The sequence below is a fragment of the Bombus vancouverensis genome, chromosome 9 (genome assembly GCF_051014615.1).
Source record: "Bombus vancouverensis nearcticus chromosome 9, iyBomVanc1_principal, whole genome shotgun sequence".
In the NCBI taxonomy this organism is placed as follows: Eukaryota; Metazoa; Arthropoda; class Insecta; order Hymenoptera; family Apidae; genus Bombus; species Bombus vancouverensis.
Genome location: NC_134919.1, coordinates 11,043,712 through 11,061,303, shown reverse-complemented (window position 1 = coordinate 11,061,303; position 17,592 = coordinate 11,043,712). Strand labels below are relative to the sequence as shown.

The 17,592-nt window shown below is 34.9% G+C and overlaps 1 protein-coding gene across 3 annotated transcripts in view; it reads left to right on the top strand.

Moving 5' to 3' along the window:
* Nucleotides 1–17,592, top strand: part of LOC117163537 (ADAM metallopeptidase with thrombospondin type 1 motif A) — a 179,984-nt gene that overhangs the window by 53,049 nt on the left and 109,343 nt on the right. For all 3 annotated transcript variants that reach the window (XM_033345886.2, XM_076621687.1, XM_076621686.1), the window contains exons 3-5: nucleotides 4,263–4,391; nucleotides 9,920–10,080; nucleotides 11,325–11,450. In XM_033345886.2, the coding sequence (XP_033201777.2) occupies nucleotides 4,263–4,391; nucleotides 9,920–10,080; nucleotides 11,325–11,450 (416 nt within the window). The remainder of the gene's footprint in view (nucleotides 1–4,262; nucleotides 4,392–9,919; nucleotides 10,081–11,324; nucleotides 11,451–17,592) is intronic.

Here is a 17,592-nt window from a genome sequence, read left to right as displayed (position 1 = left end):
TGAGACAAACACCAAAGAATCTCGATCATTTCAAATTACTCAATTCTCGGTAATCGAATACCTCGGTAAATTCTTAAACCGCAGCCACACCTAATTAGTCAATAAAATTCCAAAAATTTCTCGACCAATGGAATCTCCTATTTGCATATAAAAAGCCACCGACGATTACCATTGCTAACCGATTTATCGATCTAGAGCTTTCAAGGAAATCTCACAAGCCGATCCCCATTAATCTTTCAACATGAGTGAAATATTCCACGATACACTTCCTCCTCGAACAAAAGTGCAGGGAAAATCTGCATCGGTGTTTTTCCAACTTCGAATGCCATCGCTAATCGTATACTTGCATCGTGTTCAGTCATCGCATTTTGCGCAATTAGATCGCACGACAGTACTTTAGACGTTCTCCATACGACAGTTCTATGAAAAATTTACAGTACGAGACAAAAGTATCGTAGTTGGAATGTAGAAATAAGCAGAGAAATATTTCCGATGTTATTGAATAGACGGTGAGTCAATGAAAACGACGAAGTTCAGTATCTACTGATTTTATAAACAAATGTTTCAAGTGTAATTTATTGTATTTCAGATGGCTCATTGCATATATCATCTATATATATGTATGCATTTCTATTCTTGTATAATATATGTTATAGTTCCTGAGTCATAAAAGCATATAATAGTTACTCATAAATGTTTATAATTTTCGGTTCTGTTTCAAACTTTATCCACGATAAATGACGATATTTGAACATCGTAATAACGCTAATGAAATTTCAAAATCTGTGCACACGTAATTTCATATCATAATAAAGGTGTGTAAAAGAATTGGAATATTTTGTCGAAGTATTTCAAATAATAAGAAATATGTGTGAGATTTTGTATATATATAGGCAACAAACGTACGAATACTTTTGTCTTTTACTGTACATGATTCCCGCGCCATTTTTCCAATTATCGGCCGACTAATCAACCTGACGTCTAATCAACGTCATGAAATTTCGTCTTCTCTTCCGTTCAATCGACGTGGTTATCTGAAAGCCAGGAAATCGCTTGTCGTTGGAAATCAGCTTAATGAGCTTGCGTAACACAGATCGCTTGTACGTGGATCTGACTGGTTCGCGGAACGGATGAATCGCTGATAGATCGAATGGCAGAATTTTTTACGATCGTTTGTTCCTCCTCTTCGTGTTTAATGAACGTCGAAGGTTGACGTTCGAGAAATTCGTCGAACGGATGAACCTCGCCCTTTTGTGGTTGTCTATGGGATCAGTCGTTCGGTTAGTCATTTAAGGTTGGGATTTTATTATCTACAATATAATTCCCAGACATTTAAACATTTTGTAACACTGATGATTTCAGTTACCATTTGGTTCTTTAACAGCCGGCAGATGTATTTCAAAATGGTATTTTTTCATCCGAGAAATAATTTTTACATAATTTTACGTATTTCATATTTTCGACGATTAACCGATTTGTTACTACGTTAGCACAGATAGATAAAATTTTGTCACAATCAGGACTCTGAGCATAATAATTTTTACGATACCTGATCCTACTACGCACAATCCTCGACAATTTTAACTAACTTCGTAACTGCAGATTTAGGGAAACTGTCGATACAAAATTGATCAACAATGTTTTTTCTGATATCGTTTTGAACATGGTGAATCATCGATAGAATTAAATGGACAGCATATACAAGATTCGTACGGGTCGTTGTTGGCCTCGGACGTATTAATGGAAGATTCAGCTTTGTTTCTTGCGATTTCGTTGCTGCTATTTTAACTTAACAGGAGCGAAGTGTTTGGATACTGAGATCAGTTTCTGTTGATGCAGCGTGACGAGTGCTTTAATCGAGAGCAAAAGTGCACAGTTGACGTGGCGATGGATATTGAGAAGCCTTCATAACGATATTTTTAATGTAATTGTTGGATTCTTCTTGAGAATGCGCGAATCGAGCAGACGAATGACGTAGAACAGAAGTTTATCGACAATGACGTTGAATCGTGCGATTTTGAATGAGAACATTTTTTCTAATTAATAGTTTTACACGCTGTTTAATTTTCTAAACTTATGGCAAAAATGTATGCAGCACAGCTAATAATAAGTTTGTAGGAAGATTATAAACTTTATTTTCTCGTCTATCTATCTGTGGTCGCTTGTACTCGTACGTTCATCTGGGTGATTTGTTCTTTTCGGTGGTAGATCGACGATCAATCATTGACGTTGTAGAATCGACGTTATTATGTTAAAGTAAAAAGTTTTTCAAGTATCGAATATTCGAATAAAACGTTAATATAGTGACAGTGACGTTTATTTTCTAATATTCGACTATTACTATAATACTGTAATTATTAATTCTTTCATCTAATTTATGTAAGTTTTCTTTGGGTTCGTCTTAATGTGACTTTTAGAAATCCTTTGTATCGTCTACATTTTTGTTTGATATTTATAGTTGCAAGAAATCTTTCGCTTCAAAATTTAGAAAATATGTAACACAAAAAAGGATTTGTAAAATTTGGACAAATATTTGTACGTATCCTTTTGCTTTGAATGGTATAAAAGTAACGTATCGTTTCTGAATGACTTCAAGTATTTATCGACTATTTGAAAGGCAAAGTAAAGAGTATTGAGAATTTGCAGCAAAGAAGCGAGTACTCGGATCGATTCCAAAACGCTCGATTGCGATTTTCTAAACTTGCTGTGCAAAAAAGATACCACGATCAGGATAAATTCGGCGATTCAGCAATGTGTTGCGTTACAAGGGACAGTGGAGTGAACCAATTGGTTCGATATATCCAATGTTTATTTATAGTATTTCGTTTATACATACGCATGACCACTCGAGTCTTTCGAGTGTCGACAAAATGAAGTCAGAAACCGAGTATTTATACTTTGATTATGTACTTAGCAATAAGTATTAGAGAAATTTGATCAGACTCGCGTTATTGTTTAAATAATATTCTGAAGCGTCAGGTTTTTATTTAACGAAGAATCGTCTACATCTCCAAAAGATATAAATTTTCACGATCTCGAAAAGTAAGGAACATCTATTGAATGATGTTCGCTTGTTGAAATTCGCAAACTTTTTATCAAAGAAACTTTTACCGAGAGACGTGTGAAAATGACGCGGGTAGATGCAAATTCAAAATTCAAACTGAAAAATATTAATAACGAGAGTACATTAATTTATTGCTAATAATAATAACGAAAATATGTTACAATTTTTATCCAATGAAGATCCCATAGTTTTCGACCGTTGTAATATTAAAAAAAAGAAACACTGTCAAATATCCTTCAAAATGGAAACATTTCCTTTTCTCTAACCCTGACGTTAACAGAACCCTATAATATTTGTTAAAATATTAAATGAAGAATAATCATCAAACATCTTAAAAACACAAAATTTCTATATTTTTGACTGTAGTATTATATTAATAACAGATTTTCATCTATTGATGAAAATGACGCAATGAAGTCACACGTGATTCCGCAACCAGAAACGTTGCTGAACGGAGAATCGAGAAACCTCGTGCATCGTTCGAATGTCGCGCATGTGCGTCTCGATAGTCAAGGCTGATGAGATATCTGGAAATAATTTTGATTTTTCTTCTCGCGAGATGAGGGTCAATTAATCGATTCCAAGTAGCCGCATTACGCAATGATCGTTGCTCGTCGTTCGCACGGGCGCCTTCTTTTTTCACGAGCTTATCGCACGAGCGCATGCTGTCTGACAGAAAGAAAAAAAAATACTCTGGCGATTAATTTTAATTTCAACAGCGAAACGCGGGGTCATCGCGCGAATTCCCGTTTAAATTTGTACCGTGATATCTTAATGCTGAATCGGCCTCGATAAGACAACCGTCGATCTATCGCCATGCAGAACGCACAACGTTCGATACGTTTGTTCATCTGGAATACGATGAATTCTCAGCCAGATATTATAGCTTGTAAAAAAACTGTAATTTCGAAAGTTTGAGTAAGATACGTTAGAATTTAGGAACTAAGCCGTACAGCAGAAACAAAGCTCTGGATGAGGCTTCAAATGTTTGAATAAAAAAGTACTGGGGTGATAGATTTTGAGATTAAGGAATGAAACTTAACAATTAGAAAAATAATCCAAAGTTAGAAAGGTATAATAATTGCTTTTTAGATTCTACTATATCTTATATACCTCGTAAGTTTAGAAACGTTAGATCTAAGCCGTTGAACGCGATTATCGAGCACTTTGCTTAAAATATTACGTTTGTTTGTTACAGTGATGTCGAAAGTGGAGAAATCATCAAAGAAGCAGAGTGGTTCTAAGAAAATCAAACTGTTTTCTCAGAAACCCGACTTGGAGTACATTCAATTGATGAAAATCAGTGAAAATCAATACGAGGATCCACGTAAGTTCATAAGAACGATTGTTAACTTTGTTTCTTTTTGAAAAACTTTTTTTGTTTACTAAAAAATAATCATACTATGGTAAAAAGTGGAAAATAATAGTTTATTACATTTTCACTGGTGATTATAAATTTGGAATTAGTTAAAAATTAGCTTTAAATAATTAGCTAATATCTTCCGTCATTATCAGTTATTAAAAATAAATGACGTAATTCGTGATATATATATATATATATATATATAGTGATTTGAATTATTACCGAATTTAGGAATTTATTTTGAATCTTTTATTATTCTTTTCTCTAACAATGAGAAACGTTACCGATGATCGCATTAAGATTGATAAGATTAATTCGATCATTGTCGAGGCAGGAAGAACAGGAATAGTATGTTTATTGTTAAAACTGGCAAATAGGACAAATTCGACTAGAATGAATAATTTGCGGAGTATGTTTGTTATCCAAGCTAGCAATAGGATCAGATCACTTGTTATTCAAAGTATCGATGAAATTAATTTAATTTTCAATACCAGTGTTTAATTATTATCGAAGCTAGCGATTTAATTATTTCGTGCATTCGATCACCATAAAACAATAGTAATATTCAACTCAAGAAAATTCTACGGTGTATTTCTTACATATTTTTTATGGCAAAAGGATCAGTTTCAAAGTATCACACTATTCGACATAAATTTATCTTTAAACTCGTTTCAAACTCTACCAATTCTGGTCTCGTTACACAGTTAATGAAATTTCGAAACGTTCCATATTTCATTTTCAAAATAGTATAATGTTTTCGTGAAAGATCTCTTTGAATATTCGAATATAAACGCACACTGGAGGAAGACATTTTCGAGAATTATACAACGCCTAGTTCAACTTGGAGGTTTCCATAGTATCAGTCATCATTGTTTGAAGCCGTAGTTTGAAACCTGCCCGTTTGAAATGCAGGTCAAACGTCGGAATAAATTTCTTCTAAACAGAGATACGATCTAAACCCGGAAGTTTCGGCCCACGAAATTATGTAACGCTTTCCACGGATTGCGTGCAGGACACCGTTACGATGATTGTCAATAAATAAGTAGCATTTACCATTCCGGCATTCGCTCGCACCATTCTTTGCCATTACTCTGACACGGACTAACTGCAAAGTGTCACTTTAACGATGATGATGCTTAACACGCTACTCGAACCAGTTAGCAGATCGTATTTCTGGGTGAATCAGGAAAATTATAATTGTCCAGTGTCGCTTAAGCTTGCACGATGATGGCGTTAAACGTATTGCTGGAAACGGTGGATCGTATTTCTGGCAAGTTTATGGCAGTCGCTGAGAAATGGGTAAGGAGGTAGGTTTAACTCGTGCAATGGTGTTTTTAGGTGGCCATTAATCGTATAATACGGGATCTGGAGTAATGGGTATTTAAGTAAGTGAGTTTACTGTTGTTACCCGCATAGTAGAATAGCGTTTAATTGTCTTATGGATAATTGTGTAATTGCCTGACTACGTTCTTTGTTTTATTTTTGGAAAATTGTTGGTATCAGGATATGCGATTGATATTTAATTCATCAGAAAACGAAGGTTCGGAATTTTAATGGAACTTTTACTTCTTCAGATAATGTTACATCTTGAAATTCTTTTAGGTTTGAATTCTTCGAGTCCAGCGTCTCGTTTTTAAACAACTCTGTGTCGTCTAATTGCTACGCGAGATTCCAAACTGCTAAACATCCTTGGACACTTGAATTGTTTATTTCCTTACAAACGATCTCTCTGGCCAAGTAGGTTGGCTCTTCTATAAATCATACAATATGAATAATTTGACAATGCTTGAAAATATTATACGTATACGTCGTCTCTAATGTATCAAAATTGCAGGAAATTTTTGGCAATTGTCATTATAAAATTTTGGCATTGTACAAGGCTGTCCTCTTTGAATCGACTCTCAAATTCTGGCAAATTTGAAATATTTGTCGTAATAATTACGTATTTACGGGAGATTTAATAATTCTGCTGGACGATAATTAATGGAATGCATAGATCAACGAGTTGCATTCGATCCTTGGTATATTTTCCGCGTTTTAAATACTCAAAGAATATTTTCTGATTTTCCTTTTAACGAGGAGTTGGTTCTCGGGAATATTTTACGAACCGTTGATTACGCAAATTTATATTTTTATAACACAACCAGGACTCAAATAGAAATTCAATTAAAAATTAGAAACGGGGCTTAAATAAAAATTGATTTCATCTTCTGAATATCGTAACTGATATTTGATTTTCTACGTTTCGTACATTACGATATGTTACGCACGTTTAAATTTTCCATAAATTCATAACCATGTACGGTCTACTCGTTTGGTAGTCCACCACATAAATACATGTAATAACAAGGAAACGTTCATCCTCGTCGAACGATCGTAAGGCACACAGCCGTTTAGATCGGGGTCATTGAGATCGTTGACTGGATCATCGATCCCATCTTCTCTGTACCGAAGGCACGCGAGATGCGCGACAGAGCAGGGCGATTCAAATTAGCGCAATTAGACCGCGATGCGTTTGGCTACGTGTTCCGATGATGGAACGTGCACGCGTGATCCTCGAAGCGTATCGGCGTGTGGCCGTGGCGAACCGTGTACACCACCTTTATCAGGATCACGTTCGCCTCGTTAGGCTCTCGATTGTGCGAGACGAGCCGGCGCATACACGACGATAAAAAACAGACAACGCGAACAGAACCAGATATTTATAAAGAACGCGATCGTTTCGTATCGAACTGCGATCGCGATTCTCGGAAATGCGAATCGAATGCAATACCATTGCAGAGGGTGGTTTTGTCCGTGGCGGCCGCCAATCTCCGAAAGACTCCAAGCTTTTTTGAAACCGTGGAAATTCGGATTATTTCGAATACAGTATAGAATCTCGTTTAAACGAAATTTTATAATATTATATCAATATTAATATTATAGTTGTTTATAATTTCTTCCTTGTCCACATTGTGTGCTATATATGTGTTAGATGTAAATTTGAAATTTCATTAGCATTGTAAAGAGAAACATTAGATTCCAAGCTGTTTTGAAACAGGGAATTTCGGATTATTTCGAATACAGTATAGAATCTCGTTTAAACGAAATTTTATAATATTATATCAATATTAATATTATAGCTGTTTATAATTTCTTTCTTGTCCACATTGTGTGCTATATATGTGTTAGATGTAAATTTGAAATTTCATTAGCATTGTAAAGAGAAACATTAGATTCCAAGCTTTTTTGAAATTTTATAATATTATATCAATATTAATGTTATAGCTGTTTATAATTTCTTTCTTGTCCACATTGTGTGCTATATATGTGTTAGGTGTAAATTTGAAATTTCATTAGCATTGTGAAGAGAAACATTAGATTCCAAGCTTTTTTGAAACAGGGAATTTCGGATTATTTCGAATAGAGTATAGAATCTCGTTTAAACGAAATTTTATAATATTATATTAATATTAATATTAATATTAATTAATAGTAATATTATAGCTGTTTATAATTTCTTTCTTGTCCACATTGTGTGCTATATATGTGTTAGATGTAAATTTGAAATTTCATTAGCATTGTAAAGAGAAACACTTGTCATTGTAAAGAGAATTTGTAATCCGATAGTGTGACTTTGTTATAATATGAAGAATTAATTCATCATGCATTTATTACACAGTTACTGTGTTTGATTTGTTTCTATTTGTTCGTAGAGTTTGCATCATTATGCATTTACAAGCAAATGTTTGGTGAAATCTACTATTATATTAACGTGGATGGTTATTTAATAACGTAACGAGAATTCGTAGATAGTGAACCCACACGTTTGTGCATTTATGGAAGAGAAAAAAAACTATGTTTAATTGAAAAGAAAGCATACGTTTTCATTTTCAACAAACGAATGAAAAATCACTGGAATGCATTACAATTACACTCTGGGTGTTACACAGTCTATGAAAAATTCAATTCTAAAAAAATATAGACGATTTATGTATATACAAAATATTTATTCAGAGCATGTTTTGTAAAACAAGATTCCTTTTTTTTCTTTTTGTAAGTTCCATTTTTTTATCTGTATCGATGAAAGTATAATCGCCCACTGTCTAATTATAAAACTGGTTTTAATTATGAAACTGTTTTCGTCATTCTCACGTCGTTTCATAAATTCCAATGGTTATGGTAACTTCATTCGCTATCTACGCCATAATGTACGCGTGTTAAGTGCGCCTCGAATACTCGAAATACAAGGTACGTGCTAGCTGGTAACTAGTTCATTTGTTGCTGGTAATCGATGACAGTCGCACGAACTTGGCAAAGCGAAGTGACAAGGTGCGTGACAAAATGCGTGACAAAATGCGCCTGTCGCATTCAAAACGTTCCTCTATACTGTACAACCTGTACTGTACACGGTTGGCATGGTTTTCTATCTGATTCCTCAACCCTCTGCAAACTTGTTTTACGGGAAAGGCTACTGTTTCATTAACTGTTTCCCGATCGCGTGACTATTATTATTTTTATTATTTATAAAGCCGATTATTTTTTCGCCTTAGGACAAAAATAAATCATCGATGCTGTTTCACCTCATAGCTCGTTCTTCCATACAACACGCAGTCTTTGAATTTAGTATCGTTTCTATCGTTGCTACGTACCTTCTTCTTCTATAGAATATTTATATATAGAAATATATAAAACGAGAAATTTTCTTATTTTAGCGCATTTGTTTATAGGCTTGTATATTTGAATGGGGAAATTGGCGACTTTATATAAACACCCACAGCGTATTTATAATGCATTCTAGTGAATTTGTAATTGTTTGTTAAAGATAGGAATGTATACTTTTTCATAAGTTAAAAGAACTATCGTTCTTTTCGTTAAATTTTTCGTCATATTTATTTTTACTGTTTTATGTCGTAAGATCGAGAGATAAAAATTCTTTGAAAATGCAATAAAGCATCATTTTCTCATTAAACCGTTTAGAGAAAGAAGAAGAATCGATGTACAATTTACAAGTTACAATAAAGTTATTTAGTCCAGAAACCTCTGCAAGGATATTAACTACTAATCATTCGTAACTCAGTTTATTTAACGAATTTCATTTGTAAATTTTACGAAAGAAACCATTGATCGATGTATCTTTACAAATTCATATCTCCAGGAATAAAATTAAAAACACGAAACCCAGATAGAAAATTATTTTACCTATTATGTGTTTAAACGAATATTATATTTTAGATATTCACAAATCTTTACATTACGTGCATTCCGTGCATATTTAGCTATTTAAATTTCCCATAAATGCATAAGAAACCATAATCTATTTAGTTATGGCAAAATATATATATACATATAATACAGCGTTATAAAATGAATTATATAACGTCATAGATTAAAGCTACAGTTGTGTTTACAAACTTCAACACGGTTGAGCCGTGTGTTGAAGTTTGTAAACACAACTGTAGCTAAATACAAAAATAGATATATATATCAAGGGTGTGTTTTTGTCGTTACAGCGGACAAATACACAACAGCGAAACGACACCACAGCGGTCATTTCCGACATGCTACGGCCGAAGTATGGGATCCTCACCCTCAGTACGAGTTCACCGCCTTTGGGAGACGGTTCCGTTTACGTTTATCTCACGACACCAGTTTCGTGTCACCGAATATTATGGTAAGATAACGTTCTATATATATATATCCATTTCGATCGATTTACGATGCAATTTAACGGGTTAATTTATCGAAACGGCAACACGCAGACGGCCAATTCAATTTCTTCGCTACGTGCCGATCTTCAGATATGCTTTTATTGGCCACTAATCCTGTTACGATTATCCGAAAAGTTATCTCGTCGCGTGTGTTATTACTATGCTAATGTAGGCGATATCATCGTCGATGCTTCCGTGCCGAAGCTTGCATAATTTTCCTTCCGTGAAATGTGATGGACGAGGCGTTAAAAGCCGCCTCGAGTGGTAACGTCGATGATGAATTATTTATCGCCAATATTAGATAACTAATCGATCCTAAATACAAAGTGGTGTACCAAATCATCGAAGAAATTATTCGACGTTGTTACGTATTTAACGAGCAGTTGAATTTGCAGAATTCTTCGAGAAAATAAATTTGCATACGGTGTAGAAGAGGTTTTTAAGATTTCAGTCGAGCTCTATCTTTTCCTTGACGGAAAATGTGACGAAGTTAATACTTTTCAAAGATTCGTGGGATAAAATTGTACAGGATGCTTTTCAAATATTCTGACAAATTTTCATAACGTATTTTTATAAACACGCAGATCTTATAAATAATTTATCAAAGAATTCTATTGACAATATGCGATATTCAAATTTACGTGTATGTATATGTTTTCCAACATCGATGAAATATTCTATCTATTCAATCGTACCGCATTGTCGATCGTTAACTCATTAAACCGAGCTTACGGTACTTTTATCATATTTTTCCAAAATCATTCATTTTGAAACCATGAACTTTCATCGAAGCATTGATAACGTTACTTCTATACGTTTTTATTCTTACCTGTGGAAAACAAGGATTGTTATTTTACACATTTTCTACATTACACCTCGTTTATAAATCTTCCAGAAACAGTAAAACGTGAGTTGAAAATTTGTTTGCTTGGAGAAACCTTTGCAAGTTTGTTTATTGTCAAGTGAACGTATATCAACCATAGAAGATTGTATCGCTGAGTCTGGAACAATTTTACGCTTTCCTTCCCTCGTGTATCAAAGTTTACTGCTCGTTCTGAATTTTTATGTATTTTCATCGAAAACACGGCCATAGTTGCAACCTTTTTGTTTCGACATCATTTACAATACGTGTTACTGTAACGCAATATTCTATCACTTTCGTAATTGAATACATTTAATTATGATTTTTTTCTTTCTGTTTGCGTAGATTACTCACATGACTGAAAACGCCAGCAGAAGGGAATATCCGGGCCCTGAACTTGGCTGTTTCTACAGCGGAACCGTAGACGGCGACCCATACTCTGCTGTCACCGTTAGCCTTTGCCACGGAATGGTGAGTCAGAGTCGCACTATTATCTTTATAATGATTATCTTAATCTCTCTTTACTTTTTACTTGTTGCAATAAGAATTACATACTTCAAATATTTATTAGATAATCGTGCATCATATGGATGTGATATTTTGTACTTCGGCGATCCAATTTAATCGTTTGAGTCCCAAACAGCGCGATCGCGTCGTTTAGATTTTGCATCGTAAAGTCCCTGTACATTTGAACGCTACGGACGACTGACGGTATTTTGCATTTCATTATTATCTTCTCGGTAATTTTTATTGGACAAAACTTGAAATAAAGTAGTATAAAAAATAGTATTTTCTCAATGATTCCTGGCACTCAAACGGTTAAGAATAGGAAACTATACGATGCAACATAATTTATAGAATTTGCATTTTAGATAGATTAGAATGAAAAGAAGATAGGAAAATAAACAATAAACCGAAATATTCGTAATATTTAAAGAGAACTAATTTGAATAATAAGAATAAATTTTACTGTACGTCTTAGAATCTTCATTGAACCAATCGTAGATTAACAGAATTTCGATATTAAGTATCGCAAAAGCTAGACAATCAGAAACACAAATTGTAATACGAATAGCAATTAAAAACTGATATTTTTTTCAATTTAGCGCTTTTCTGGAAATTTTTAACCAATGTATAAATTTCTAAAAAATTCCTCATTATTTCAGCTATTTAATAGTCGATGTAACGTGAAAGGAATTTTGATACTATATAATATCGTACATTTCAAGAATAACATGTGCCCTGCTTAAAATATTTTTTTTACAAAGAAAAATCTACAAGTTTGTATAAAAAAAAAACTTGCAGCAATCTAAAGTCACCATCAAGGTATCCAAACACCGTACACACCCACCATCTAAAAATACTTTTGCATCCCAGTTAAAAGTCATCGTCCAAGTGACCTCTCTGTAGGGACGCAAATTCCTCTTAGAAATCGCGTTAGCGGAAAGAAACGGAGTTGCGAAAATGCCTAGCGCGTTTCACATTAGCCAGCTCGCACAAAGGCGGCTGTTTAAAGCCGTTTCGCGTAAAACAGGTATTTTCGCCTCGCCTCTACCTCGAGTGCTATCGACAAGCTATCGATGCACGCCTTCGAATTCTAGTCCTTTCATAAATTTTATTGCCAGCCATGCTCTCTGACAGAAAGAAAAACCGTCGGCATCACCACTGGCAATCGTTTCAAAATATTTCGCGTCATTGTGTAAGTAATGAACGTCAGAATCACTTTGGCTGCTGTAAAATTATCATAGGATGGAATAGAAATAGCGAGGGAAAACCGTACTTCTCGAAACCATTGTGGTGTGGACGGTGTAACGTGTTGTTGGTTTAATCAATAACGAGATTTAATTAACTATATTTACAGATATTTTAAACTGTAAAATACAAAATTAGTCGCAAGCGTCGTTCGCTTGATGATACTCGTTATAAGATTCATTCGTTATACTAGTTCGCTCTGGCTGACTGACTTACTGACTCGATACTGATATTCCTTCGCACTACTAATGACTGACTGACTGACTGGCTAACTATGTTTGTTTGTGCAACTGACTGTGTCTAGGGGACATGGTCGTCTATTTATACTAATCGAGGGGAGTACCGAAAGGTTTGAATTTGTCGCCCACAGTATGTTGCACGTAGCAGCGAAATTGCTTTGTCCAGAGTTTGTTTATTACATTATGTGCGTGGTATAGTGTTAGTTCTTTATGGTAAAACAACCATGTGAGACATCTGCGTATCGCAACGTCCTAAGACGCATATGCCGCTACACCATTGACATCGAAATACGATATTAGCGATAGCGAATACATGGAAATATCCGCGTATTTAAATATTAAAAGCATCAACGTCTATCCATCTTCCGGAAACGTATATATTGGATTGGCAACTAAGTGATTGCGGATTTTGCCATTAGGTGATATTGACAAAATCCGCAAACACTTAGTTGCCCAGCCAATAAGACAGAACGTGAAATAAAACCGCGCCACAGTGATGTATTTTAAATTCGTCGAGAGTATCACGGATAGAGAAGATCTGAAAATACCATAAAATATGCCATAAAATATCGTAACAGACGGGGTTAGAGTATGGTTTGCGCAAATCATAGAAATTAGGTAGCTCGGAGAAAGAGTTTGACGAAGGTAATTGATCGAATAGATCTTAGAAATCGTAGATACGATATCAGTTATATATGTATGTTCATTGAGATACGAATTTGCATAAATAAAATGTCAAACAAGATATGAGATATTTTGCGAAATGTCGGTCGGTATACTAATCAAGAATACGACAAATTCTACTTGTTTTGTCCAGGCTCCTATCCTATCTTTTTTTTTTTCTTTCTTTCTTTTTTACAATCTTATAACAAACTATATAAATAAAATATATGTAATAAACTATACATATGTTTGTATTATAAGGAACTTATAACGAAGCTGTATAATCGTTTCAAGCTGCGATAATGATATTTCGTAAGACAACCACGTCAAACAAAGTGCGTCTGGATAGCAGGCGCCACTCCGTTTGAACGATAGCATAATTAAATACTAAATCGTTTCGAATTCAAATAAGTACAGTGAGAAGTTTGTTATCTGAGCACCGATTATCCGGGCTATTGATCGTACGAACGTTGATCGTTGTCCCGCTGACTATCGATTATTATCGAACCGTGTAATCGTACTATTCTTGCGGTTAGAAAGGGTTTCTGACTGATATTAACGATTTATCGGGTTCACTTGTCTGGGTAATTGATAGTGGAGTAGAAATTATCCGGAGAGAGGGTGATTTAGTAGACCGAATTTCCCAAGGTTAGATCGTTTATCGCTGAAGAGACAGACACAATTAATTCTCTGCTCTTTGTATACGTGCTGCGTGCAGAGTTCTGATTGTTGTCTGACTGGCCAAGTTGAATCGCGTTAGGTATGGTCAGTGCTTGCGATTGTTGGACGATTATCTGGCTAAAGTTGCGTCTTCATGACGATTAATAAATTGCCAGGAGATGATGTTGATCGGTTGTTGAAAGAATTTGATTAATTGCGTTGACAAAGACTTCTGGTCGATTTTGGTCGGATGAAATGGATTCCATTTTATGAAACTCAATTCTTACGACATCGATGACCAATGGAAAATTTAATCACAGACAGTAATCAACGCAAATACGATAATCGAGTATTAATGGTCGCTTAAAATAATTGCACTGTGTTCAAACCACCAAATTAATTCGTTAGAGATTGACATTTCATTCTTCCATCTTCATCTTTTTCCATCAATTGGCACCATGAATCTTTCTATATCGTAGCTATCGAGAAGAAGAATAAAGTTCCGTTCAATTATATTTCCCACTGTCATTCCTCTTGCCAAACAGTTTCGACAATTGCATAAAGTTTGTAGAAGCTCAACTACTCGTAGCAGTATGATAAAAGCTATTTCTTTCAAATTATGGAAATTTCTACCTGTGATTTGTATATTACACTTCTTACGAAGTATTTATTATTCTAAAACATTCCTTGCTTGTTGACAAAAATATTCGAGTCGCTCTAAGTTCGTCCATTGCCTGATAACGTTCCTTTATTAATTACCTTACTGTTTGCTTCTTAATTGGGTCAAATGGACACGTTCGAAAAGGAAGAAACAGTGGACATTTAATAAATGCAGAAGAACAGTGTGCACGCGTTTACGAAGGTTCGTATGTGCTTTCACGACCGCATTCTAGGTGCGTTTCATAGCTGACGCTGCATCGTCGTACACGGTACACATTGGACATTTGCCATGGTAACGCTAGAACGAGTTTCCGGATTATCTTGGCAAACGCGTGGCCAAGTGGCGCCGTGCATCTGTCGGCCGAGTTCGGCAGTGAATCTTGTCACGTCTTGCAAATCGATTTCCTCCGGTATCGAATTGTCTTCTGACAGACCGAGGACAGATTTTTTTGGCCGCTTGGAATTTGGGGGACCTTGTTCGAGACGTTTGAAACACTGGCTTGGCGGATCCGTATCGACAGAATTGAATGGCTCGGTTGATTGAATTGGATTTAGGTCTGCTAAGCTTAACCTGTTGATTATGTCGCACACGATGGTGCAATTTTCGTGCGAGTATTATAAATATAAATGTCTTTTTTAACGGGAAATAAAATCTTACTTCTTAATAGACAAACGAGATAAAAGGCACAAGATTGGAGAAACGAAGTTTTCTATTTATATCGGTAACGTTGAAGCGTTTCTTGGCCTGCATACTTGCAAAAATTTAACGATCATGCAGATTATCATGAATTTGTTGAACATAGTAATTTCAATATTTATGAATTCCCATATAATATCGTATACCGATAGTATCATAGCTTATCCTACATTCTATAAATTCTTCTTTCAGAAGGTCTCGAAATAATCTCCATATCCATGATATTACACTTTATCCTAGATTCTACAGATTCTGCTGTGAAAGGTCTCGAAATAAATTACTTCCCGTACATCGAAGTAATCGATAACGTTGTTTATGCGTTTAAACGAGCCACTTTGTATTTCCGTCGCCGATAGTGGTACGTCGCGCAATAATATAAGTTATCGAGGATTCCTGTGTATCGATCTGCCGAACAGCGAAAGGATTAAACGAGCCGACGTAGATTTGCTTCTGTAAGTTAGCAGGAGTTGGGTTCCGCGAATAGTTTATGCGTACAACGCGGATTTTCTGTCGATTCCACGAATACGGCGCATAGAAGTGGCCACGATTAATTAAATACGTCTCAGTTGTACGCAGTCGATGACTTCAAGTCGATCGTTTAGCGAACAGGAAGACCAGTCGATCGATCTGTCATTTTTTTTTTTTTTTCGTTTGTTCTTGGTTAAATTATAGAGCAATTTTTGGGACATTTCCTTCTTCTTCTTATAATACGTATTTTTTGCTTATAATAAGTAAAATTTCAAATAGCTGTTAATATTCTATCAATTAGATGGAAATGATTATTAACGACATCAATTTCCAGTAAATATATTACGTAGAATTATATTGTTGTTGTACAGCTTCGAGTCTCTTTCTAAACAAATTTTTCAAATATCTAGACTTTCGTTTAAAGTTACTTGAAAGTTTGGCATTTGGGATTTTGCAATTGTTCAACATTTCGCATTCATCGCAGATCGAAGTGTTTGATTTCAAAATAAAAAATAATAGACACCGAAATAATTGTTTTACAAGTGACCAAGTCTTCGTTCAAAATACTTTTAAAGAATTATCGGGCAATTTTTGGAAAACTCTGTGTAAAAATTTCAAAGTAACTTTATTATCGTTGAGAGCGATTTCAATCGGTAGTTTAAAACTTTTCATACAACACGTTTTTTATTTAAATAAACAACAGGTTTGGAGATTTTTGAGCAAAAGTAGCGAAAAGTGGAAATTAATAAATGACAAAGTCTTACAAATATTTGAAAAATTTGAACTTGATTTATATTTTATATAGGAAATATTCTATCGTCTGGTTATTTGCGTGTCTGACAATATCGCGGGCTACACTACTTACGAATATTGTAACACGCCTAGCATAAGACTAGTGAATTGCATGTTATCGCTTGTTTTACATTATGAAACATTATGTAATCTTCAATTTAATGAGAAGAAATTAAGAAATCGGATGATACTTCGGATTGGAAAAGAAAACGACTCGAACAATCGGAGTTACATTTGCCAAGAAGAAGATTATTCGGGCCAAGTAAAAGTTTCGGACTCGAATGAAACATCATTTTAATATAATTATTCGAATTTTCTACGAGACCCTGTTTTATGTATTATTTCACTTCGCGAAGTAAGTATTTTTTACTTAATCAATCTCAATTTCCAGCTAATCAGCTTTCTAAATCCTATCCCAACAACCATGGAAATCCTATTATATCCATTTTCGAAATTCTACGCTAACCACTGCAGAAATTCTACTCTGACGTCTGCAAAACTTGATCGACCGTAATTCTTTTCTCTCAAGTGACACTGTCCACGGGCGAATTTCGCATGACCAGGCACAGAGTCGCGAAATGTAAAACGCAGATTCGCGACAAACACGAAAACCGTGATGTTTGATTACACGTCGATGTTTGATAGATGCAATTCCACGAACACAGCCTCGTAACAGTGATTT